The sequence below is a fragment of the Rhinoraja longicauda genome, chromosome 18 (genome assembly GCF_053455715.1).
Source record: "Rhinoraja longicauda isolate Sanriku21f chromosome 18, sRhiLon1.1, whole genome shotgun sequence".
Taxonomy (NCBI): Eukaryota; Metazoa; Chordata; class Chondrichthyes; order Rajiformes; family Arhynchobatidae; genus Rhinoraja; species Rhinoraja longicauda.
Window position 1 is genome coordinate 18,387,025 of NC_135970.1, and position 26,688 is coordinate 18,413,712.

At 41.1% G+C, this 26,688-nt stretch overlaps 3 protein-coding genes across 6 annotated transcripts in view; 2 read left to right on the forward strand and 1 right to left on the reverse strand.

Moving 5' to 3' along the window:
• Positions 1-2,493: 2,493 nt before the first annotated feature.
• On the forward strand, positions 2,494-12,655 carry LOC144602292 (transmembrane protein 80-like). Of its 4 annotated transcripts, none has more exons than XM_078415207.1 (7): positions 2,494-2,524; positions 7,186-7,202; positions 8,676-8,769; positions 8,861-8,953; positions 10,612-10,677; positions 12,022-12,063; positions 12,206-12,655. In XM_078415207.1, the coding sequence occupies exons 1-7, from the start codon at positions 2,509-2,511 to the stop codon at positions 12,403-12,405; spliced, it is 528 nt and encodes a 175-aa protein (XP_078271333.1). In that variant the 5' UTR covers positions 2,494-2,508; the 3' UTR covers positions 12,406-12,655. The 4 variants fall into 4 exon arrangements, with proteins under 4 accessions (XP_078271333.1, XP_078271335.1, XP_078271334.1 ...); XM_078415209.1 differs by having other exon boundaries at positions 10,612-10,813; positions 12,206-12,258; XM_078415208.1 differs by lacking the exon at positions 12,206-12,655 and having other exon boundaries at positions 10,612-10,813; positions 12,022-12,139.
• A 758-nt stretch (positions 12,656-13,413) lies between these two features.
• sdhaf2 (succinate dehydrogenase complex assembly factor 2) lies at positions 13,414-20,318 on the reverse strand. Its single transcript, XM_078415211.1, has 4 exons — positions 20,062-20,318; positions 18,244-18,461; positions 16,748-16,857; positions 13,414-14,230 (listed from the first exon to the last, which is right to left on the reverse strand). The coding sequence occupies exons 1-4, from the start codon at positions 20,077-20,079 to the stop codon at positions 14,100-14,102; spliced, it is 477 nt and encodes a 158-aa protein (XP_078271337.1). The 5' UTR covers positions 20,080-20,318; the 3' UTR covers positions 13,414-14,099.
• The window catches only part of LOC144602291 (cleavage and polyadenylation specificity factor subunit 7-like), a 44,711-nt gene continuing 38,336 nt past the window's right edge, over positions 20,314-26,688 (forward strand). Inside the window, exon 1 of the mRNA XM_078415206.1 lies at positions 20,314-20,453. Coding sequence (XP_078271332.1) covers positions 20,400-20,453 — 54 coding nt within the window. The 5' untranslated portion in view covers positions 20,314-20,399. The remainder of the gene's footprint in view (positions 20,454-26,688) is intronic.

Consider the following 26,688-nt stretch of genomic DNA (forward strand, 5'->3'; position numbering starts at 1 on the left):
ATTTACTCAAATAACTTTAAAAATTCTGCACCAATGCTTTTGTGGTTTGTTTTTGTTCCAATGTATCCATGAAAGTGGTGATTCTTTGAAATAGTGGCCAAAAATATTTACCTCCATGGTGAACCTAATGGTAATTGTTGATAAACTTGGAATGGGACCGTCAACTATGGAAATCTTCAAAATCGAACGTGATTCAGTCCAGTCAAATCCACATCTGTGCACTCTACTTGGAGTTTCTCATAATGGCATTGCAGGAGCTGCAAACCAAAATGATTTTTCACATTGCTCCTCTGAACTGATGCCCATGGACATAAGTTAAATCAGCACAAGCCTGAGAGCAAATATCTGAAGAAGTGTCCAGACCTGAAACATTACCTATCCATGTTCTTCAAAGATGCTGCTGCTTGACCCACTAAGTTACTCAGCACCTTTGTTTTTTTCTCTTATAAACCAGTATCTGCAGTTCCTTATTTCTATTCCAGCAAATGTTTGTGGTATTTATAGCTTTGTATCATTTCATGCAATATATTCAATCTAATGCAAATGATTTAATGCAGGTGGATCTTAACATTCCAATGGTAAATTGCATTTGTGTTTGGGAATATCGTCGTATTTTGCAGTCTGGTCGTCCACTGCTAAAGGAAAATTTCTGGAGCAAGATCTGGAGTGGGAGGCGTGATCTTAGAGAAATGTACATAATCATGAAAGGAATAGATAGGGTGAATGCACTTAATATTTTTCCAAGCATAGGGGAATCAAGAATTAGAGGGTTTGGTTTAAGGTGAGAGAAAGATTTAATATGTACTTGAGGGGCAACTTTTCTGCACAGAAGGTGGTGGATATATGGAATGAACTGCCAGAGGAAATAGTTGAGGCAGTTACTATAACAACATTTTAAAGACATTTGGACAGGAACATGGAGAGGTTTAGAGGGATATTGTCTAAAAGCAAGTAAATTGGACTAGCTTAGACGCGGCATCTTGGTCGGCATGGACGAGGTGAGCCAAAGGGCCTGTTTCTGTGCTGTATGACTCTTACACGTGCTGAAGCTTTTTTTTTCCATAAGGTCTGCACCATAGTTCCGTGTCTTTGATTGGCAGCCTCTGTTTCAGAGGTACAATTTGGCATGGCTACTCTTTTAAATAGGCATGGGCCAAGTAACCACATACTTTGATCAACATTTCCCATGACACTTGGCAAAGTTAGTGTGGCTGTAATTTCTCAGCACCCCATCCATTCATGTGAAGCACTCATTGTTTCTTAGGCTGGCACACCATTATTGAAGAGGGTGCCATCTAAAATATGCACTGTAAGAACCAAAAGGTTTCTTCAATTGCATCTCCTAACCAACATTAAAAAAAATAGGTGCCACAAGCACATGGAAACACTAGTCTGCAAATTCATAACTTCCATTATTTTCGATATGATGTCTGGGGAGCACCAGCATCAGTTTCATGGGCACCAATGATTGATTTAAAATAACAATAATCATTTGTGCTCCATATGATATCAGCCAGTGGAGAGTTTTCCCTGTGATTCCATTGAATAATAAAGTACACCCCTTCCTTTCTACTCTCCCTATTACCTTAATCATAATAAACATCCATGTCTTGGAAGGAGTATAATTCATAACAATGAGCAGATTATTTTGTACTTTATATATTTATATCAGATTTAAAAAAATAAAGTCCATAAAATATAACATCCACAATTTTGATTTCCATTTATTTATTTAAAAAAAGACAAGATTATCAGAATTAGAGTCCATATTTCCACTACTGCACATTGGAACATGCTATGCCAATATTATTATTCTCTGGAATATATTCTTGAAAATATGTATTTTTATATATCATAAATGTAAAGCTCATTTGCAGTAGCAAAGGAGAGGCATTACAATGCATGGGAGCCAGTTTTCAAAATACATAAAACTGCATGCATGTCCTCTAATTTACGGACACCCGACTGGTGTACAACCGTACATATGAACAAACGTTTAGGAGTCTGGCACGATGGATTTGCCAGCTGCTGCTGCACTGCAGGCATCTTCTGCAATGTGGGAACTCAGTTTGCAGTCATATTTCCGACTTGCAAACTGTTCAGGTTACAAACCCTGTTGTAACTTGGAGAGGGATTAGATGAACACATTTCTACACACAGCCGAGTGATGGGTGTGCATCCTACACTATAATCAGATATTGTATCTGGTACAATATCCAGGTACCCACCAATCTCCGTAAAGAAAACTTGCCCTGCACATCTCTTTTTAAATGTTGCCCCTTTCACCTTAAAGCTATCTCCTCTTAAAACTTTTTATTTACATCCCCTGTAAACATTCAGTAATCAGTTTGGTTGCTACTTAATGTTCACAACTTGGCATGTGAGATAGATAGATTTCACCTGAGAAATTCGCTGAGTGAAAGGTTTTATCCTTCCTCGCCGCTAGGGGGCAAGGCTGGTGGCACCGCGGGGGTTGATGGGATACTGGAGGACCATCACGTCGGCAAGATGGTGTTGATGAAAGGTGAGGCAGTGAGAGTCGTGTTGCTGTGGCAACCGGTGTGGTTTTCATCTCTTTGACTTACTTTGTAATTACAACATTGAATTCGTTGCAAATGTCTGCAAGCTAGTTTAATACGATTCACAATTGCAGAGTGTTTGCGGCAGTAGAGCCGCCTGTATTAGTCATTGGGTGGCTTGAAATGCAGTCCATGAGATGCCAAAGGGGTTGTTTAACTGAGAAATCTTGTTTCTTTTCGAGATTCGTTTTAAAATGGACGACTGTGTATTTTTCATCTTCCAATCATGTTCCAAAGTCAGTCATTGTGCCTTGCTTGATTGGGGTATGGGGAGAAGGCAGGAATGGGGTACTGATTGAGAGTGATCAGCCATGATCGCATTGAATGGCGGTGCTGGCTCGAAGGGCTGAATGGCCTACTCCTGCACCTATTGTCTATTGTCTATTGTCTATAATGCAAGTATCAGCACTCTTCGGAACTTTGATAATCAGAAATCCTGCAGGCACGGAATCCAACTGCAGCAACAACTAAAGATCGATGCAATAGGAGATCAGATCAAGCTGAATTTATGGTCTTGTATACAAGTATGCTGCGGCACAGGTAGAGTGAAAATCTTGCTTGCATCAGCGCCATGGTCATGTAGACTCAGATAACATAAAAACATGAGTAAGAGACAAAATGCTAGGAATAACTCAAAGGGTCAGGCAGTATCTCTGGAGAACATGGATTGGTGACATTTCCGGTCGGTACACTTTTTCAGACTGAAGGGTCTGACCCAAAACGTTGTCTATTCAAGTACACCAGAGATGCTGCCTGATCCACTGAGTTATTCCCCCACTTTGTGTTTTACTCAAGATTCTTGCATTTGCAATTTCTTGTTTCTACATAACAACATAAATTGTACACAAATTAAACATAAATTCTACAAAAGACTGAAAAGAGAAAGACTGCAAAAGAAAAACGTTAGTATGAAATACCCAATTAAAAATCGTGGTAATGAAAGAGGTGGTCCATAGTGCTCTGTTGATCAAGATTGTGCAGGTTAGTTCAAGAACCTGACCGTTTTAGGGAGGGAGGTAGATGTTCCTGAACCTAGTGATGTGGGATTTCAGGCTTCTGTACCTCCCGCCCAACGGTAACAGCGAGAAGAGGTCATGGCCTGAATGGTGAGAATTCTTGATGATGGATGCCACTTCATGCAGATGCTTCTGACAATGGGTAGGGCTGTGCCTGTGATTGGCTTGAATCCTCCACTCTCTGCAGCCTTTTGTGTTCCTGTGCATTAGGATTGTTGTATCAAGCCATGATGCAACCAGTCAGGATAATTTCAACAATGTATTTGGAAAGGGTTGTTAGAGAATTTGGTGACATGCTGAATCTTATTAAACTTCTAAGAAAGTTGAGACACTGGCCTCATTCATGATTACATTCGTGTGCTGGACTCAGGACAGGCCACCTGATATATCAACGCCCAGGAATCGACTACACCGCCGACCCACCAATGAAAATTCGATGGACAGAGTAGGGAAGAAGGATGATGGCAGATGGAGTCAAGTGATGGAGGAGGAGAGATGGAGTTTAGACAGGCAGGTCGGCGGTACCTGGAAGCTAACAAGGAGAAATAAAAGGCTGGTGGAATCAGTGTGTGGAGGGAGGTGAGGGTGATGGTGGAGACAGCCAATGGAGGGTGATAAACAGGAACACAATGTCTATCCTTGTTGGAATCTGATAAGATGGTAATAATGGGAATGGTTGAGAGAAGGGAGAGATAGAGGACAGATGGAACCAAGAGTGGGGTGAAAATTTATGATGGGCTGGTGGAGGGTGTATGGTAAAGGGAACAAAAATGGGAGGAGTGGAAGTGGATTGGAAGGAGAGAAGGAGGAAGACACAGCAGGTATAGGTTACATGAAATCGGAAAGTTCAAAGTTCAAAGTTCGTCTCATTGGGTTGTAAAGTACCCAAGCTGAATATGAGGTATTGCTCATAGTTTGCAATGGCAGTGGAGATGTCTTGAGGGCAGGGAGATTGCTGCGGGAATGGGTAACGGAGTTGAAATGACATGCAACTAGGAGCTGAGGATAGAGCACAGTACCTTTGCAAATCGGTCACTTCGCCTGGTCTTTGACTTGCTGAAGTAAAGGAAGCTACATGAGGAGCACTGCATGCGGTAGATGAGGTTGGAGGAGTGCTTGCGAATCTGTGCCTCACATGACGATCTGTTTAAGTCCCTTGATGTTGCTGAGGGAGGAGGAGTAGGAACAAGTCTAGCAACTCCTGTGACACTTGTTCTTGCACCTCCTTCCTCACCACCATCCAGGGTCTTAAGCAGCAATTACAGGTTAAAGTACCAGGGGTCAGGGAGGGATGAGTGTGGAGGGATAAGTGGACCAGGAAGTGAGTGGTCCATGCAGAAGGTGGAAATGATGGGGAGTGGAAGATGTGGCTGGAGGCAAGATCTAGTTACAGCTGGCAGAAAAGACAATAGATGATGTGCTGAATGTAGAGGCTAGTAGGATGAAAGGGGAGGACCGGGGGGGGGGGGGTCTGAAAGTGGTGTCACAGGTAAATAGGGAGGTAAAGAAGGCATTTGTAGGAAAAAATCTGCATATGCTGGTTTAAATTGAAGGTAGACACAAAATGCTGGAGTAACTCAGTGGGTCAGGCAGCATCTCGGGAGAGATGGAATGGGTGATGTTTTGGGTCGAGACCCTTCTTCAGACAGATGTCAGGGGCGGGGATGGAACAAAGATAGGATGTTATAGGAGACAGGAAGATTAGTGGGAGAACTGGGAAGGGGGAGGGGAAAGAGAGGGACAGATGAACTATCCGAAGTTAGAGAAGTCAATGTTCATACCGCTGGGGTGTAAACTGCCCAAGCGAAATATGAGATGCTGTTCCTCCAATTTGCGCTGGGCCTCACTGTGACAATGGATGAGGCCCATGACAGAAAGGTCAGACTGGGAATGGGAGGGGGAGTTGAAGTGCTGAGCCACCGGGAGATCAGGTTGGTTAAGGCAGACTGAGCGAAGGTGTTGAGCGAAACAATCGCTGAGCCTGTGTTTGGTCTCGCCGATGTAGAGAAGTTGACATCTGGAACAGCGGATACAATAGATGAGGTTGGAGGAGGTGCAGGTGAACCTCTGCAACACCTGGAAAGACTGTTTGGGTGCTTGGATGGAGTCGAGGCAAAGCGGCAGGTGTTGCATCTCCTGCGGTTGCTGAGGGTAAGAACCAGCTCTGCTAGGCAGAATCGAGTATTGGTAGATGGAGATTGGCTGGTTCTGTGGCTGAGGAAGAAACGGAGGGCTTCAAGATCATCCTGGTGGGGATGGAGGTGTAGAGTGACTGGACATCCATGGTAAAGATGAGGGAGTGGGGGCCTGGAAACCGGAAGTTATTGAGGAGACGGAGAGCATGTGAGGTGTCTTGGACATAGGTAGGAAGGGATTTGACCTGGGGGGATAGGATGGAGTCGAGATAGGATGCAGTCTAGGTAGGTGTCCCACCGAATTAATTTCCACCTACCTTGACTTCATCCAGTCACAGTGCAAAAGAAACAACGTTTGCTGAATAAGGAGGACATTTCAGATCTCCTAGAATGGAAGAACTCATCTTGAGTGCAAATGCATGGAGATGGAGAAAATAACAGAAAGGGATGGCATTCATACAAGAGAATGGGTGGGGTGTAGGCTAAGTAGTTATGAGAGTTGGGGAGTTTCTAGTAAATGGCCAGTAGATAGTTTGCTCAAGATGGAGATAGAGGTGTGGCTAATGGTCCAAGTTAATTTGAGAGTAGGGTGGAAGTTTGTAGCAAAGGTGATGAAATTGATGAGTTCCATACAGATGCTGCAAGCAGCACCATTGCAGTCGTTGTGCAGTGGAGAAAGAGAGCGTGGTAGGAGAGAAGGTTTGCAACAAGGACCGTTCATTCAGCCAACAAAAAGACAGGCCCATGCAAAAGCAGTTGTGTATTTTAATATTGAGGCCTTACCTAAGCTGCAGAAGCAGATACAATTGTGACGTTTAAAAATATTATGCCAGATACATGGCTTAAAGGGGTTTTGAGGGATATGGTCCAAATGCAGGTAAATATGATCAGCCCAATTTGGTAACTTGGTCAGCATGAACAAGTCGAGCCGATGGGCCTGTTTCCACGCTCTACAACTTTATGACTCTGTTTCAGCACCAACTTTGTTGAGGAAAGTAAGTGGATCCGCTCAAGAAAAAATTAAAAGATTTAATGGAGGTTGATATTTATTGGTTTGATGTGGAAACAAAGATCAGTGAAATCAAGGAATCCACATTTAAGTTTCTTGGATAAAACTTTCTCTCTGGAGAAAGCACTTTGAGTTCAACAACATAATGATGAACGAAAAATACAAAGTGCTGAGAGGCTACCTGACTCGCTGAGTTACTCCAGCACTTTGTGTTTTTTGCTCAAGATTTTAGCATCTGCAGTTCTTCTTATCAACATAATAGTGAATGGTTCTGTATCTGCAACGACTGCTGGTAGAGTGATGAATAATTTGAGATGATGAATTAAAATCTTTATATACTAGTAATTAAGTATATTAGTTCAATATATTTATTTCCTTTATTTTAGTGAATTGGTAAAGTCAATTATAATCCTTTGTACTAATTGTTAATTGTATTTCTATTACAGTGAATTCTGCTGTTGTTGTATCCTTTGGACTAAAATCTACCTGTCGGCAGGAGCTGTTGCATATCACTCTATTCTAGTTCAGCATTCTTGTAGCCTGCAATTGAAATGCAACATTTACTCCAGAGTGCCATTATCAGATGGGGTTGTAGACAGGGGTAGTTTGACTGTTGGTCTGACAGCTGTTGTGACTGTTGTATCTCCTTGTGAAGCAGCAATCACTCAAGAGTGGAATCAATACATTCTACATTCCAATCTTGCTCTTCAAATTTGTTGAGTCAAGCATTCTACATTTTTTTTCTCTTCATTGTCTGACCTTTCTTGCTGGCTGCTCTGTAAATCAAAAGGTAATGGCACTCATCCAGCATCTTGGAACATTTTAAATTGTGATCGATTTTAGTTTTGAACTAAATTTTCAATGCTATATTGAATAATTGTCGAGATTTTTTTCCCTCCTTGGGCATGAAATAGTATGTTGATCAAAGTTAAGACCAGTTAATTTGGCACAGATCTGAGATTGAAGCTGTGCTGATCCTGGTACACAAATTATGAGTTGATTTACACACTAAACCATTAAATTATCTATCAAATATTTATATCTTGATGTTGCAGTAAATGCAAGGATGTTTTGTTGTAGTTCTATGAACAACCTCCTCCTTGTGGAAAAATAATTTGCCATTTTAATCCTATCTTTAAGGATGCAAATTGAACTATGAAGTATGTTTTTTAGGCTTTATTGCAGGGAGACATCAGGCCAGGTTGAGATTTCTATCACTGTAACCTAATTACAAAGACAAAAGTGAAATATTTTTAATAATTACTGTGCTTCTTAAGAGAGAGAATCATTAGACTGTACACAGGATGGACAATGCTGTTGTGGATATTTAATGTTTCAGAAAGGTAGGTTGTTTACCTTATTAATTTCTTTGATATGATTTTTGATACAATTATCATTTAGCACTCAGACCAAGTGGTTGTTGAGAAGGTGGTGATGGGCTATTTGCTGCAATCTCTCTACTGGATGTACTCCCACAGACAGATAGAGAATCCCATGATTGACCCAACAAATCTGAAATCTGCAAGTTCAGAATATGGGTGAGGCCGTGGGGAAGAGCCCCTAGTGTACTTGACTTTGTAGCTTTGTTGAGGGGGATTCTGTAGGAATCCAGAAGCATCAAGATCTGAATGCTACCCGAGACAAAATTTATTTGAATGAAGTTTGGAAAATTATAAATTCATTCTTTATGTTTGTATTTACATTTTGGTGCACATAATATGCAGAAGAAATATTTTCTTTTTGCCTAAAACTTATTGAAAATATTATCTATTTTGAAAATTACTTTTTTTAAACGCAGTTTATCCTTTAATAATTTTCAGATACCAGCTTAAAAACCCTGGAGGTGAACTCAAGGAATTGTTCATGTTATGTAGTCCAGGTTGATGATATGTCGAGGTTTTACTGCAGTATCATTCCTTAACCAGAATTTCAACAGCTTTCCTCCATCCCTCTACAGATGGTTTACTATTTCAATATATTTTATTACATTTTTTACTTTCTTGTCACTTTCTTCATGATTATCTACAAAAGTAAGTTTTGCATTTTTATTACACAATTACTCAAAAAACCTTCACGTTTTTAAATTTCCAGGGAATTCATTAGTAATTTTTGACGTTTCAGGTCAGGTTTTTAGTTTCCCAGATGGTAATCTGGCTCTTGATTTGGTTCTTCTGATTCTCATGGGAATTCTAGAAGTAACAAGGTTATATCATGGTAAGACATTTTATTAAATTGTATATATTGTATTGTGCTGTCTGATCCTCTACACTACGTGTGGCATGAAGTTTAGAGAGTTCTGACACATTTAATTGGAGCTATGTTAACCTGCTATCTTTTAAGGTTTGCCCTCTGCTTCTCTGTGGAGGAAGCGAGATATATTCAACTTGAGGTAATTTGGGACTACAGGTATTTGTTATGGATGAAGAAACTTTCCCGAGAAAAACAGCTATCATGGAGAGAGGTTGAGTTGGCTATGTTTGAAAGATTTATTTATTTAAAATATCACAGTACTTTTTTTCACACAAAGTAACTCAACGGATCAGGCAGAATCTCTGGAGGACATAGGTGACATTTCAGGTCAGGGCCCTTCTTTAGAAGATTTGTCATTTATGAAATGGACGTGAGTGGCCAAAAATGGACAAATTGAGTATAATGTGGGGGAAACAGGGTTATCCAATTTTGTAGGAAGAATAGAAACGCAGAAAGTGGAGAGTCTAGGATTACGTGAGCATATAGAACAGACCCAGATCAGATCACCAGTGATCCTAGTGAATAGAACAGGTTTCAGGGCTAACATGGACTATTCCTGCTCCTACCTCTTCTGCTCTTATGCCAGGCCGCTTCGTGTCCAGACAATTTAGTGAAGTTGAATTTGAGGGTACAATTTTAAAAAATAGTCTTACATCAATGAATTGGAATGGAGAATAGTGAGGAGGGATAGAAAATAGAGAGACCACAGAATGCTGCTCTACAGAGGGATCAATGTCCTCATATGTGAAACGGAGATTAGCATATAGGTAAAGCAATAATTAGGAAGCCATTTGTCTTCATTGCAAGAGGCATAGAATCTAAAAGTAGGGAAATCTTGCTGCAACTGTTGAAAGTGTGGATGAGACTAGACCTTAAGGATAAACTTCCATCAAAGGCAATTCAGGACGGCTTCACCCTGTATCACCCAGATCTAACGTTACCTCTGCTTGATTGTATTATGATTTTCTAAAGGTTACCGTTATTTCTTAGAGTTTATTACAAGAGGATTTGAGTACAGAGGTAAAGCAATGATGTATCCACTGACTAAGGATTATAAAACATAGAATAAGGGTCAGAGAAATAGTTTTTGGCCATCTGACAAGAAATTTCTCCATGCAGCATGTGGTGGTGTTTCTTTGGAAATTTCTCTCCCAGAGGCAGGGAAGGCTCAGTCATTGATAAGATTTTCATGTATCAAGAGATATAGGGATAGTGCATGAAAATGGCATTGAGGTTAAGGTCCATAATGCTCTTGATGATTGACAAAGCAGTCTCTGATAACCTACTCCTCTTGCTCTTTCTTAAGTTTATAGCAAAATGGTGACTATCTGTCAAGCCAATACTCACAAAGCTGTCTATTCCAAGACATTAGATGGTGACTGGGAATGTGATTTTTTCCCTTTCTCAGCCAAACTAAGCTGAGCTATTTAGTGCAGTTGTTCTCAAAATGCTGCCTAGGTGACATCTAATTAACTAAGTTTGCATGTCATAGCTTGATCCAGAAACATTCTGATGATTTGATTTACTTCTACATTAAACAATGAAGATGCCTCAGATTTTGCTTTAAATTGTCTTTCTTAGTCCATCATAAAAGCTGCATTGACCTTTTTATTTATCCCCAGGTTTTAAAGGGAACCTGACTGAAGAAGCAGTTCCAGTAGTAACTAACCTAGTTCTGACAATTGGAAGTATGTTACTTTCCTTGTACTTCTTATTGTGGCAGACATATGTACTGAAAGCAGATGTAATAATTAATGCAATCCTTCTGGTAATCTATGGACTAGAGGAAGTACTGGACATAATTGCGGTTTCATCTTTTGCCAGGTAATTTGCCTTGTTTCTGAATTTAAGCATAAATGTCAGTGATACAGACACAACAATGATAACCATTACTTGTTCATCTTTGGTCCAAGAATACATATTTTGGAAGTTTTAAAAACCTGATGAAATCTCTGTTGGCTAATTAAGGATAATTGTGCTACTCAGAGTTAATTTCTTCTCAGTAAAGTTATACTGGGCGGCACAGTGGTAGAGCTGCTTGCTGCCTTACAGCGCCAAGTTCAATCTTGACTATGAATGCTGTCTGTTCGGAGTTTGTACATTCTCCGTGATTGTGTGGACTTTCTCCGGGTGCTCTGGTTTTCTCCCACACTCCAAAGACGTAGAGTTTTGTGGGTTAATTGGCTTATGTAAAATTGTAAATTCTCTCTGTGTAGGATAGTGCTAGTGTACCGGGTGATTGCTGGTCGATACACTCGGGGGGGCAGAAGGGCCTATTTCCACACAGTATCTCTAAAGTCTGAAGTCTAAAATCTTTGGTTTTATGTGATTTATGATTGGCATCAGTCAGATTTCATAGCACCAATAATTCCAATTAGAAATTGCATTTGGTTAAATAACGCAGTACTATTTTTGTGTTTTTGTCCTTCAATAAGAATATGTACTTATTTTCAGCATCCAATGTCAGCATCATGTGTGAAAATCTCCACGCTGCTTTGAAACACAGAACAGTACAGCACAGGAGGAGACTATTTGACCCAGCATGTTTAGTTTAGTTTAGAGATACAGCAAGGAAACAAGCCCTTTGGCTCACTGAGTCTGCGCCGACCGGCGATCCTCACAGACTAACGCGATCCCATACACTCAAGGGACAATTTTACAATTATACCATGCCAATTAACCTACAAACCTGTACATCTTCATAGTGTGGGAGGAAACCGGAGATCCCGGAGAAAACCCACGCAGTCACGGGAGGCCCCCAAATCCAAACTCATGTATCTCACTGGTTTCCCAGACGCTCAGGTATGCACATTGTGTCCAAAAGTCAGGTGTTTGTAACCCAGGGTGGACCTGCTTACACATTGATTACTCTCTTGTTGATAGATATCAAAATTAACTTGTAAGTCTAAACAAACACATGATTATGCACATTGACATTAGGCTAGAAATTATTAAGTGCCTGTAACTAGATTCACCTTGACGTGTTCTGTGAAAAGTTAGCCTATTTTAGAAATTATCGTTATTTTTTCTAGGATCTACATGTGACGTGACTGGACGGACGCAGCATTCATTTGGTTTGTCGACTATTTCCATTTCCTGGAGGACTTTGCAATTTGTGTCAAACAGAATCAGAACTTTTTTATTGAATAATTTCTATGAGGATATTGGGTAAATATAGGCTAATATTCTTATTTTTGTATCTAATTAACCTGATAGTCGCTTCCAAGAGGATCCGCAAACCACTGAGGCTGCTGCTTTGCCTCTTTTCATTCAACATCAGGAGGTGCCACAGTTTATCCTGCAGAAACCCACAAAACTTCTCTGCTGAGAGACAATGTCATCCATTCAGTGTCGTTCTGATTGGAAATGAAGTGGAAAGGAACATGAACCTGCATCCTAAATCTTACGCTCTGTAATCAATTGATTGAGAACAAAACTTCTTCAAATGCAACTTTCTTGATTAGTAAGGGCATCAAAGGTTGCGGGAAGGCAGGAGAATGGTGTTGAGAGAGAAAAATAGATCAGCTATGATTGAAGGCGGCGCAGACTTGATGGGCCGAACAGCCAAATTCTGCTCCGATGTCTTAAGGGGATATATTGTGTGAATCAAGGACCTCGATTGGCAGCAATTCTGTCACAATAAAATTATTTTTATATACGTGGTTACATTCTGTCTGGTAGACATTTATAGATGTCAATCATTGGGATGTTGTGTGGGATATCAGTAGCAAGGCTTCTGTGTAATGATTTATCTGACCACAAAGAGCCTTTAACATTGTGATGCTTATGCGTGAGGTTCAAGGATTGAAGTCTGACTGTTCACTAACAATGCTTCTTCATGTAGCAGACAGGTTTGAGGAGATTGCAATCATTCATCTTTGAGAGATAATGGTAGTACATCTGGTGGACTGTATCACTGTCCAACAAATATTTAGTCAAAGATCTGGGCTTCTACCTCCCAGGATTCTTGTTGCAGCATCTTGGATCATGTTGAACCATATTCAGACCGCGCATGAAGTGTGTGCCTATTTCCTGAACCACTGGAACATTTCTAGAATTACCAATGTAATAAGACCCAGTTAATGAGATAATTTGAAGATTTTGAACTTGCTGATGGAGGTAATGAAGAAATTCACATTGCTAACGGCTTTTGGAAAGAGGCATTGAAACCTTGAGATGAAGCTTCAACCTGTCCTTGCCTGCCCTAGCCAAATGATAGTGCAGCAGTTGGCTATCTGCTGTACTGCATCTACATGTGACGATGCAGGAAAAAAGGACAAAAGGAAATTTTACACATTCTACTTTAACCTTGTAGGGATGGAAGCATTTTAAAGTGTTAAATAATGCTCCATTGCCGATACTGTTATTCTAAACTTAATAAAAGACTGACCAATGCCAGCAGACAGTGTAGACTTTCATGGTCAGTACTTTATTTTCCTCAATTTCTTTCAATTATCCAGTTCTATTGAAAAACTTAGCCTCATGTATCATGAACAAATCGTTATAATCCTCTCCATCCTCCACTCCCTAAATTCTAGCCATGGTCAGGGCAAAAGATCAAACCATGATTTTGTTTTCACTCACCCTCATAATTTTTTTCATGTATGCTGGAAGAGGAAATAGTTTGGAGGCTTTCTAATTCCAATCATATTCTCTTATTAGGTTTCGCTAACTCAGGAGAGCTGACCAGGTGTAACTTGTAGCACATTAGCCACATGATATACAAGTTATTCATTAATGAACAATTTTCAATTAAATAGATTTTACATTTTCAGAAAATAGTCTTGTTTATTTTCAAGAGTCCTGCTTCAGTTATTTTTTTTGTTGCAAAACACAAAAAATTACCCAGTTCAATTATATTTATGGAAGTCAGTTTTGTCACAGGATCAGCAAGGACTCTCACTTCAATGGGGAAGATTTCAGTTGCTCAGTTTTCTAATATTTATAAATATATTGCTATTCAGGAACCTCAAAAAAATAATTTTATAAATGCTAACACAAAGTACTATTTGATTATATGAAGTTCTGTATGCTGCTAAACATGCTTAGCATTTCCAAGGATAAAACCAAATACCATCTGCAATTCATGTATGAGCAATATAAATCCATTTTATTTTTTGTCTTCAAAGAGGTAGTCGAGAGCCGGCTGCCCGGCTCTATGCTCCATGTTACGATTTTTGGTAAATTCCTTCAGCAAAGTCATTATCTCATTATCAAATTCAGGAGGAGTAGGCTTTGTTTCTGTTTAGATGAAAATGAAAGAAAAAAGGACACAAAAATCAACTAAACCATGAAATGACCAAATTTCAGAATGAGTACATGTGATTCAAGCACAATAGCCTCTTCAAATTGCACACAGCAGAGTTCTTTCCCATTAGTCATATTCTGGAAAGAAAATGAGCTTTGATGATGAAAATCATTGTTCAGATATAATCACTCCTTTTTTTGAGGACTCCGACTTTCAGGATACAACTCCATCAATTAAATGCCCACACAAAATTTTAATTCTTTATATCTGAATAATTTACTGTTCCTTGTTATTTAGTATCTCTTGATGGAAGATGTTGATGGGTACATTTTCAATAATAATAATAATAATAATATATTCCTTTATTCGTCCCACACCGGGGAAACTTATAGTGTTACAGCAGCAAAGTGGATAGCAAGAGATCATTCATTATAAATAAAAGATACATAAATTGTCATCAGTTTTCTGTGTGTTCTTAGCTGTTATTGTTGACTCGTCTGCTGGGAGCAGTGCTGGTTGTGCAGTCTCACAGCAGTGGGAAGGAAGGACCTCCTATATCTCTCCTTCACGCACTTGGGGTGAAGGAGTCTGTCACTGAAGGAGCTACTCAGTGCAGTGACAGTGTCCTGCATGGGGTGGGAGTCGTTGTCCAGCAGCGATGTTAGCTTTGCCATCAAAAGGGGCTGTGTTCTGCAGCTGCGGCTCACCGGCAGTCTCTCCGTTTTTTTTTGTTGTGTTTTTTAGTCAATGTTGATGTTAAATGTACGTTTTGTTTTATTTTTAATTCTGTGTATGTAGGGGGGTGGTGGGGGGGTTGGGGGAAACCTTTTTTTAAATCTCCTCCTCAACGGAGATGCGACCTTTACCGTGTCGTATCTCCGTTCGCGCTACGGCCTAACATCGTGGAGTCGGCGGCCTCCAGCTGGGATCGACCTCGAAGACTCCGGTCGCAGGGCCTGGACTTACCATCTCGGAGGCTTCGGCCGTGGGCCCTGCAGACCGCAACATCTGGAGTTCGCAGGTCCCTGGCTGGCGACCGGCTTTTGGGAGCTCCAGCCGTAGCAGCTTCGACCGCCCCGAAGCACGAGGCACGATCAACCCGCCCGCAGGCCCTTCATCACCCTGCGTGGCTCGGCCGCAGCACTTTACATCGCCTGGTGGGGGCTCAGGACTCTCATCGCCCTGCGTGGCTCGGCCGCGGCATTTTCCATCGCCCGGTGGGGGCTCAGAACTTTCATCGGCCTGCTCGGCTCGACCCTGGGACTTTCCATCGCCCGGTGGGGGCTTCAAGGGGTTGGGAGCCTCGATCGCCTCGTGGCGCCACGGGAGAAGAACGAGGAGGAGATAAGACTTTGCCTTCCATCACAGTGAGGGTATGCCTAGAGCAATCACTGTGATGGCTGTTTTGTGTAAAAAATTGTATCTGTGTGTCTTGTGTTCTTTAATGTCTACTGCCGGACCCTGACGTGAGAGGACGCTGGCGTTGATTATTCGCCGTTTTTCCGTCAGGATAGTTTGTCTGTTTGTCTGTTTGTTTCTATGTTAATTGTATTTGTAAAGCGCTTTGTGCATGTGTTAAGGCGCTATATAAAATAAATATATTATTATTATTATTATTATCCTCCTCTCTCCCACCACCTGCACTGAGTTGAGGGGGCAACCCAGGTCAGAGCTGGCCTTCCTGACCAGCTTGTCGAGTCTCTTCCCTTCCGCAGCTGAGATGCTGCTGCTCCAGCAGACCACTCCATAGAAAATGGCCGATGCAACCATCGTGTTGTAGAAGGTCCTTAGGAGTGCCCCCTGCACTCCAAAGGACCTGAGTCTCCTTAGCAGATAAAGTCTGCTCTGGCCCTTTCTGTATAGCGCATCGGTGTTTTCAGTCCAGTCCAGTTTATTGTTGAGGTAGACATCCAGGTACTTATAAGAAACTTATATCTTAGCTCAACAGTAATGCTCCTTATCTATGCTCATTTTGCATGGGTATTTAACCATCACTGGGGATAATTCATTGCAGTCTGGTCTATTTGTTAATGCCCCATCTGGAAACAGTCATACCTCTTTTTTTCGGGTTCCAGCATTATTCACAGAACCAACACCAGAGAAACCAATGATCTATTCATCAAATGTCGTTTTCCCACCCCTAAATCATCAGCCCTCCTCATTTCTCTGACTCCAGGTAAATGGAGAGATTGAGGGAGGTCCACTTGATCCTGGGTCCATCCATTCCAGCAAAGAAACAGTCCAGGGTTAGTGAAGTGATTATCTCCCTCTCTTGTCCACCTCTACTTGGCTATTGTTTAGGATAGAATGGTTAGCAGCACTGACCTTTTCTGTATTCATTGTTACTCGATCACAGACCTGACTTTTCATAGGTTAGAGTTACATTTTCACAGAACTCCCATGATGTTTGCAGCTTTACATGGAAAATTTATTGTTAAAGAAATAAAGTCACTCAACAATTGACTTTGAATCAAGATGGAAGATCAGTGAACAGTTGTATCTATACAAACCTGTCATCCAGTAGTAAATGTCCCAGTCGTTGGTTGGTTGATTGATCAGTTTATCGTACAAACTTAGCTGCTTCTCAGTCATTTCATTCAGATACTTTTTTGCAAAGAAACTGAAATAGAAATGTATACTTTTATTCTACAAATAAACCTCTGGTGTTGGGCTGTAACACAATATTTTAACCCTGGACAAGATTATTAGCAACTGAATTGTGCACATTTTTGAAAGATGCCACTTTTTCTAATGCTAATCAGACTGATGCCTTATCTTATGAAAAGCAACAGGCATAAAAATAGTATGAATATTAAATTCTCCAATTTTAGGTAACTACCCAAACTCCCTCCCTTTCCTTGGATTGCTTGGAATCATTTTTATTTTCATTAATCTTTGTTGAAGGTAACAAAAAAATATTTTATGTTGAGCATTAACTTATTTTAAATTGTTATGAATTCTTGGGTAAACATATTTTTATATTGTTAATACCAATTTCTGTAGAATTTTACATCTTAATCACATCAATGCTTCAATGGTACAGATCAGCTCTAAATCCTATTTCAGTAGTGATCCAACTCACATGAAGAATTCATCCAGGGATTTTCTGCTCCACAGTGATGCTGCCTGTTCTAAATTTGTGTTATAAGTCTGCTCTTTGTTAGCGGGGTAGGAATACTTAAGGCAGCAGAACCAATATAATATTTGCAGACGAGAGGAAATATAAAGTTAAACTGTCCCTACATTACCTCAAATAATTATCTGGTCAGAACAAGACGTATAATTCAGGAGCACTCTAATAATCCATTATATGGCTCTTGAGAAATTCACTAGTTCCCTGTCTGGCTCACCATGTATTGTTTGCTGTGCCCCCTTTCCACTCACTAGCATATAGTTCCATGCTTTCCTTTCACACTACGGCCCCAGTTCTAGCTTCCCATGTCACACAACTGATACACTAGAAAATTATCATACTGTGAAACATCTAAAAATGAATTAAAAGATCATTTAAGTATTAAACTGAATGACATCCACTAGTTCAAGAAAACCTGCTGATCCAGTTCCACCAAAGTTCTGAATATGCCACATAATCAGAGTTTTACTGTAATGCCTAACAGGATGGCACAGTGGTGCAGCTGGTAGAGTTGTTGCTTCACAGTGCCAGAGACCCGGGTTCAATCCTAACCTGTGTGAAGTTTACACATTCTCCCACATGTGGATTTCCTCTGGGTGCTCCGGTTTCCTTCCACATCCAAAAGATGTGCAGGTTTGTAGGTAATTGACTTCTCAATTAAATTGTAAATTGTCCTTGGTGTGTAAGGACTGGATACGAAAGTGGGATAACATGGAACTAGTGCGAACATGGTGGGCCAAAGGCCCTGTTTCCATGCTGTATCTTTCAATCAATCGATTAAAGACAGAGTGGCACCCGGAAAAGAAGCATACCGTAACAAATTGTAAGCGAAAAGTGTGAATCCATCTTCAAGTTCAGTAAGATCTCGTTTACCTCAGTAAGATGCAATTCTCTAACATTCCACGTTTACGGCTCTCATATAGCAGACGTGCTCGCTTCGTGTCCAGTGGCTCATTGGTTCGTTCTTCCCATGGAGGTAGTGGTATCCGTTTGATATCTGTCATATCATCAGAGGTATCACCACGATATGATCGCAGAGGGTAAGCGCCAAATATGGCCCTTGAAACCCTTTCTCTGGTCAGGCACCAAGCCTACAGAAAACAAGATGGAGCGTCTGCTAACCTCTGTATATTAAATTACACTGTTACATGTATCTACTTTGTAAATGTTGGTACAGCTGAGCAACAAAATTTATACAGCAGTGGTAGGTTCAATTAGGCCCATCATAGTGTAACATCTGACTGAAAGCTTCATAGAAATTCTACATAAATTTGGAGACACAAGATGCAGGAATTTAGAGCAAAATATAAACTGCTGGAAGAATTCAGAGGGCTGGTTGACCCACTTAGTCCATCTAGTGGTTTATGTTTTGCTTTATTTTTAATTTATTGCATACAAGAGGAATTTATAGCGAATGAAACCAAGACAATTGTTACTATAACATGACAAACGGCAGATGTTGGAATCTTGAGCATAACACAAAGTGCTGGATCAGCATCTGGGGAGGGACCGCCGGACAGATGATGTTTTGGTTCAGGACCGTGACAATTTATTCTTCAATTGGCACTCTGATGAGGGTGGGGAAAGGATTAGATTTGTTGTGCTGGCAGAGAATGATGGAGCAGTCCTTGAGGATATATAATTTAAAGAATATTTTTTTAAATTTGGACTCTTGGTAAATTGGGGAACAATAGAGGCCGGCAAGAATATAGTCAGGTGAGATATGGGATTGGACTGGATACAGGCAGCAGACTAAAGAGTCTGGTTCCGCTCGAGATGATGCCTTAAGAGTTTGTTGTAATCTATGATGAGGATATAGTATTAATAGTTATGGCTCAAGAAAGTTGCTAATCCAAAACTGAATATTGTATACGGATTCTAAAAACATAGAGGCAGCAAAAGTGCTGAGACAGGCAGTAGTGAGGTTAAGATGGAAACAACGCACAACATTTAGAAACCGATTTTATAATGGAAGATGATGTAAACAAGGCACAACTTGTATATAAAGGAACGATCATGACATAATTGTAAAATAATACAGCAGGGAAGAAGTTATTTGTCTACAAGTCTACACTGATTCTTAAAGAACAATTCAGGTGGAACTTTTGGAATTGGAGATGAAGATGCAGGGTGGGATGATGCTCTCGGGAGAGGTTGGAAGATGCAGGATGGGATGATGCTCTCGGGAGAGGTTTGGAATATATGTATAATATATAAAATATTGCAATATTGTGCAGACTTCACTGTCAAAACACTTCAGAGAGGTTAAAGAGAAGCTTGATCGAAAATGCCCCTTGTAACTGAATGCTGCCTGAAGAACAATGGAAAGACAGGGATAGAGATAGAGGCAGGGATGGGATTAGAGATGGAGGGCACAGGTTTAAGATGACAGGGGAAATATTTAATAGGAACCGGAGGCTACCTTCTTACACACAGTGAGTGGTGGGTGTATGGAACGAACTGCCAGCGGAGGTAGTTGAAGCAGGTACTATAGCAACATTTAAAAGGCATATGGACAGGTACATAGATAGCAACGGTTTTGTGGGATTTGAGCCAAACGCAGGCGAACGAGATTATTTTAGATGGGCTTCTTGGTCAGCATCGGCAAGTTGCCCGAAGGGCCTGTTTCCGAGCTGCATGACTGATTATAATTGGAGAAAGCTGGTTGGTTTGCCTCTGCTTTTTACTCACATTCCTAAGTATCGACATCCTTCACCTTCTCGTAACCCCGCAGCCTTACAACCCGGGGCAACGCACGGAAATCGTCGAGCTGGAGGAGCCAGGAGGGAAGGATTTGATGATATGGGGACCTACTGAACCGGCCCCGATCACCCGGGATTTGATGATATCGGAATCGGGACGAACCCGCGACGCGGTGAGCAGACCATTCACCGAGTCAAAAGCGGGGCGGAAGTACCCCCGATGTCACACATCATCGGGTCCGTGTCTCCGGCGCAGCTTGGTCCGTCCCCGAAAGGCGTCCGGGCGTTTAATTGTCCGTGTTCGCGCGGCGCTGCGCGGCTGGGGGAATGGCCGAGGGAGCCGACTTAATCGACATTTACGCGGACGAAGAGTTTAATCAGGTGGGTGAACATGAGTTCTGAGGACCGGGGGAATAAAAGTGGTGCGGGGTTTAATATTAGCGGAGAGAATAATTATTAGATCGCTCGGAGAAAGTGGGTAGGAGTGGAGATTGGCGGCCCAGGCCTTGGCTCGATTTCGAGAGCCGGGGGAAGATCCCTCTCCCGGGCTCCGCGTTAGCGGCAAAAAAAATCAGCATGGAGCCGAGTCCCGAGACCCATGAGGAGGAGAGCCCCTTACATGTTGAAATAAGTCACAGGAATTCACTTTTTTATGAAAAAATCCGGAAAATGGGAATTAACCTTGGATTTTATTGTCAATATTTTCACATAAAGAAAACATCCACGAGTTAAAGTTTATTCTTCCAGCGTGCCGCGGGTCGACGTGGATAAATAATGCATGCACTTGTAAGAAGCAATTTCATAAGCAAATAATATGACAGTAATCTGAAAGTGAGCATGATGTGCTGGCAAAAACCCACCCTTACGCCGGCATCTTAAAAGGGACAAGACGGTTTAATTGTTCAGATCTTCTCCATTAAGATCTAAATGGTGTATTTGTTGAGTATGGTAAGTTTGTTTATGTGCCTGGCAGCACGTTTGTAGTGCAGCAAACGGTTATCATTAATTGATCAGTCTGAAGAAGAGTCTCGACCCGAAACGTCACCCATTCCTTCTCTCCAGAGATGCTGCCTGTCCCGCTGGGTAACTCGAGCATTTTGTGTCTATCTTCGATTTAAACCAACATCTGCAGTTCTTTCTGACACACTCTTAATTGATCATTCCAAACGTTGTTCAGCGTGTCTGGATGTGCTATGAGAAGAGTTTTTGGCACTAAATGGGGAGAAGTAATATTAGAAAATCTAACAAAAAAACAAAACTATTGCAAGATTTATATTTTACATATATAGCTCTATCTAGGAGTGGTTTAGATGAAGACCTTTTATTTGTAGTGAATGCATCTGACATTGTTCCAATCAAAGTCAGTGTAAACAAACATAGTATTTTTTCGTTGGGTGTTTTTAAACTCCGTGTCCTTTTAGCAACTTTAGATACTGTGAATTATAGATTTGTTGACTACTTATGATGCAAAGGAGGACCATGTACTAACTCTTAACACTGACCAATGTTGACCCAATAAAAGCTGCCCAGCCTGGTTTCACGTTCAAGCACTTTACAAGTCAAATGCACATCCAAATAGTTTAAAATGTTCCCACCCTTTGGGCAGTTTGTTCCGAACCCCAACCTCCCTATTAGTGAATTTTCTTTTCCTTCCTCAATAATTCTACAAATAATGTAAATCTATTTTCACGGCTCAATGAAATAGAATCTTCCTATATACTCAATCTAGCTTCCCCACAATTTTATATGCCTCAATCAGGTTTTGTGCTTTTCTTCTCTGTTCAAAGAAAACAGGAAGAGTCACTGGTGATCAGCTGTTTGCAGCTCAGGATAACTTGGCCTTCTGCAGAAGTCTGAGATGTGCTGAATGCACCTTTAAATCCAGTGGAGGAACAGTCATTGAACAGGGGGCCTGTTTACACTTCTCTGCAGAAAGGACAAGTATACAAATGGCAACTCTACGTTGAACAGGTTGAAAGCTCTAGCAAAAGATAGATGCTGTTGAAAAATTATTTTGCTGTTATAAATTAGCTTTTTGATTTGAGTTTTAATGTGGTTCTAATTTTTATTTTTTCAAATAAATGTGTTTGAACAAGTCTTAATTTTTTAAATATCAGAAAGATTTAAATGTATTTAAGAAGCCTTTGACAACTAGCCTTTGCCAGAGGATAGGCAGCTTGAGATCTGCTCTTGGTATGGTGGCATTTCAACAATGCCAGCCACCTTTTGGATGGGGTAATCAACTCATCTGATCTTCTGCATCTGGAAAAATTATGTATGGTTGGAGAGAGGCTAAAGATGGCAGATTGAGGGCGGTCTGGTAGGTGCCATGAAAGTGGCTGCTGAGTGACAATGTGAATATTGGTAGTACCATTGATAACGTGTCTTTGACTACTGATCCCTTGAAAGTAGGATTGTAACAAGGATAGAGTTCCACTGCTCTTTACCTTTCACCCCACCAGCTTTTGTATCCAACACATCTTTCTCCGACATTTCTGCCATTTTCAATGTGATTCCACCACCAGTCAGATCTTCCTGTCCCCACCCCTTTCTACTTTCCTTAGAGACAACTCCCTCTGTACCACCTTGGTTCGCTCATCCCTTCCCACCCACACCACCTCCTCTCCAAGTAGTTTCCCCGGCAACCGCAGAAGATGTAACACTGGTCCCTAAACTTGCTTTCTCACTTACCCAGCAGCCCTTTCAGGTGAGACAGAGGTTTGCATGCACCACTTCCAAACACATCTGCTGCATTCAGTGTTCCTGATATGGCCTCCTTTCCATCAGTGAGACCAAGCACAGACTAGGTTACTGTTTCGCCAAAGACGTGCATTCTGTCCACCAAGGCCTGCTGGAGCTCCCGGTTGCTAGCTATTTTACCTCCCCTTCCCCTCCCATAAAGACCTTTCTGTCCTTGGCTCCTCCATTGTCAGAGTGAGGCCACATGCAAATTCCAGTAACAGCACCTCGTATTCTGCTTCAGTAGCTTACAATCCCATGGTGTACACTTTGATTTCTCCAATTTTGTTATACGCCCTCAAACTGAACCCCCCTGTTTTTCCTCTCCCATACCCACCCCAGTGCGCGCACCATCCACCGTCCCTCCAGTCACCCTGCTCCTTTCCCCTCCTTCACATGCGCCACCCCACCCATTTCCCTTTTATCCCCCATCTCCTTTTGGCTCCCCCACCTTTTCTCTCCCCCATCCCCTTCCACCCAAATCCCTCTCGCTGGCTTTACATTTCAAAGCTCTTCTCTCCTTATCTGACACCTTTTCATCTCCTTTTCACCCCTACCCTTTGTCACTTACTCCAACCATCTGCCAGTCATTCCTCACCTGTATCCACCTATCACTTGCCAGGCTTTATCCCACCCCACCTTTTCTTTCCAGTTTTCTCCTTCCCCCTACTCCTGTCAGTCTGAACATGGGTCCTGACCCAAAATGTCATCTGCCATTTCTCCCCCACAGATGCTGTTTGACCCACTTAATTCCCCCAGCACTTTGTGTTTTGCTGAAGTAAGATTGTAGGTAGAACATGATGTCATGAATGTGCATAAATTACACTTACCCTAATCCATTCTCAATATTTTTTGTTAACAAATTGGTTTGTATTTTTAAATATTTTGCTCTTTAGGGACAGTAAAAGCAAATAACATTCATTTGGAAACACATTTTACAATTCCACAATGAGAGAAGCAATAAGAGAAAGGCTTGTTAACTTTTTTAATTTTCAAGGATCAGCCAAATGAATTGCAGATTTTTTCCTCCAGTTCTCCATGTTGCTGTGTTCCTGCGACTTGCATTAATTGAAATATAAATGAAGACTGTAGTCTGCCAGCTGTTTTCTCAGCAGGAAATCTGAATAAGAGCATGCAATCTGTATGACCACATTTATTTTAAGGTGAAGCCATCTTAAGAATTGTTTCAGTTGTCCACAGCACATTGATCCTATCTTGGGCTACAGATAGGTAGACAAATGTATCATGGAGACCTAGGGGCCAGATATAATTTAATTCATCTTCCAATTAACTTTTATATATCTAAAGTTACTGGTATTAACACATCTTGGTGTTCAGATTTACGATTTGTCTGCCAATTAACAACAGCTTGTTCCAAATTTCCAGCCACTCAATATTCACACAGGACAAATTATATCGGAAATATAATCTCAGGACACGGGTGGCCAGGCAGCAAGGGCAAATTGTTCTTGACTCTTGACTCCAATCTGCATTTTATTAACCCAGAGAAGTAGTTTTTTTTCTGATCATGCCTGTTGGACAAGTAGTGTTATGGATGTTGCTGAGAGGAAGAATGTTCAAGGCTTCATCTCATCAGTGAGACCAAACGCAGACTAGGCAACCACTTTGCTGAGCATCAGCGCTCCGTCTGCCATGGGTACCTGGAACACCCAGTCGCTAGCCATTTTGATTCCCCTCCCCACTCCCATACCAACTTGTCTTTCCTCGGCCTCCTCCGTTGCCAGGATGAGGCCAAATGCAAACCAGAGGAACAGCACTTCCTGTTCCTCCTGGGTCGTCTATAACCTAAATCACATCAAACTTTGAATGCACTAATTTCAGGTAACTTGCTTGCCCTTAGGCCCCCTTTCTCTCCTTAATTACCCAGATCCGCACATTCCCTCCTTTCCCACAAACACCCTGATCCTTGTTTTTTTTCTCTATCCACTCCATTTGTCTCCTCACAACTCACCTCTCATATTTGGTCTCACACTGTACCTTTCCCATTATATTCTGTCAACTGCAGCAATTTGTTAACTCCACCAATCACCTCCCAGCCTATGTCACTATCTCCATAGCTCTCTCCCAAACCTGATTCCATCCACCAATCCACGCCTTCTCACCTGCATCCACATAGTGCGTGCCAGCTCTTGTCCCTGCCTCTCACCTCTAGCAATCTTCCATTCAATCTTCCATCCAAGCCTAAGATGTTTACTGTTCATTTCCCTCCACAGAAACTGCCTAAGTTCTTTCGTCTGCAGTACCTGCTGCCTTTTGTATTTCCATTGTTTTAGGTATCGTAAGTAATAGGAGCGAAATTAGGCCATTCGGCCCATCAAGTCTACTCTGCCATTCAATCATTGCTGATCTATCTTTCCCTCTTATTCTCTTGCATTCTCTAGAACTTGAAAGCTCTGTTAGTTAAAGAACAACTTGCATTTACATAGAACCTTTCATATCCCTTTTGAATTTCCCAAAATATTTTATAGTCAGTGAAGTGTTTATTGAAATCTAGTCACTGTGAAGAAGTGAAGAATATTTTATTGTCATATATCCCAAAACGGAACAATTAAATTCTGTAAGTAGTCAATTTGTGCTCCACAAGCACCAATGAGCTAATCACAAGCTAATCTGTTTGTGATGTTGTTGAATTAGGGATGGATAGTGCCTAGAAACATGAGGATAACTCTCTTGCTGTTTTTCAAAATAATGCCATTGGATTGATTATCTGCCCAGCATTGGATAAACGACGAAGAAGAAGAAGGGTCTCGACCCGAAACGTCACCCATTCCTTCTCTCCTGAGATGCTGCCTGACCTGCTGAGTTACTCCAGCATTTTGTGAATAAATACCTTCGACATGTTCTCCAGGTTTGCTGCCTGACCCGCTCAGTTACTCCAGCATTTTGTATCTATTTTCAGAAAATTGGTGACTCCAATCTGATGTTTCTTCTTACCCTAAAATATCTTATTATGTTTCCCTCTTTACTTATTTTGTGTGACTAGTAAACTCGCTATTAAACATGATTGAACCTAAGATCATCTTGCTTTTGTAAATCCAATACCATGTGTTGTCTTTCCTTATTAAATCTCAGGCAGAACTGGGGTGGTATAATTGCAATTATGTTTTCATTCTGGGTGTTTGTACCCTAACCACAGATTGCTATAAATGTTTGTGGTTTGTGCAGGAAGTGCTAGTTAATATTGAACATTCTCAATTATATTTTTATATTAGATGGTATTTGGGATTTCCCTGCACCTTCACAGATGGCGTGTGAACTGCTGAATATCGACAACATTTTCCATTTTTCTTTGAGGTTTAGGCCTTTTACTGTATTTTTATTTTATGTAATTTAATCGTGGGTTTCTGAGACTTTCGGTAGATTAATTTCTAATAGGAATGTAAACTTGGAAATCAACCTGGAGTTAGCAATTTTACTTGGGAACTGGATATTCCTCAAACCCTCATTAATGTCCAAATTACTTTAGGTCTTCTTAACAGATATTGCGTTCTTAAATCTCAAATAATCTAGTTTTCCTCAAGGTATAGAATTAGGTTATTTGACCCTTTGAGTCAATGTCAGGTCTCGGAGTAATTCCATCAATTGCATTCCCCCACTGATTTCCTGTACCTCATTTTCTTTCAAATGTTCATCATTCTGATTTTCCTACCACTTACTACATTGAGGGTAACCTAATCAACCAGCTCGTCTTTGGAATGTAGGAGGACCCAGGGGAAAGAGCACCCAGGGGCAACCTATGAGATTGCAGGGTAAATGTGCAAATTTCTCACTGACAGTGTGAAATATCAGAATTGAACCTGGGTTGCTGAAGCTATGAGACACCAACATTAATTGTTGCAAAACTGTACTATTCGTG

Bases quoted from the DNA above. Each gene is read 5' to 3' on its own strand.
- LOC144602292 (XM_078415207.1), top strand. The intron at 10,678-12,021 runs GTATGTTACTTT...TATTTTTTCTAG, and splicing joins CCTAGTTCTGACAATTGGAA to GATCTACATGTGACGTGACT. The intron at 12,064-12,205 runs GTTTGTCGACTA...TTAACCTGATAG, and splicing joins ACGGACGCAGCATTCATTTG to TCGCTTCCAAGAGGATCCGC.
- sdhaf2 (XM_078415211.1), bottom strand. The intron at 16,858-18,243 runs GTAAACGAGATC...TTTCTATTTCAG, and splicing joins GAGAATTGCATCTTACTGAG to TTTCTTTGCAAAAAAGTATC. The intron at 14,231-16,747 runs GTTTGTATAGAT...TCATCTAAACAG, and splicing joins CATTTACTACTGGATGACAG to AAACAAAGCCTACTCCTCCT.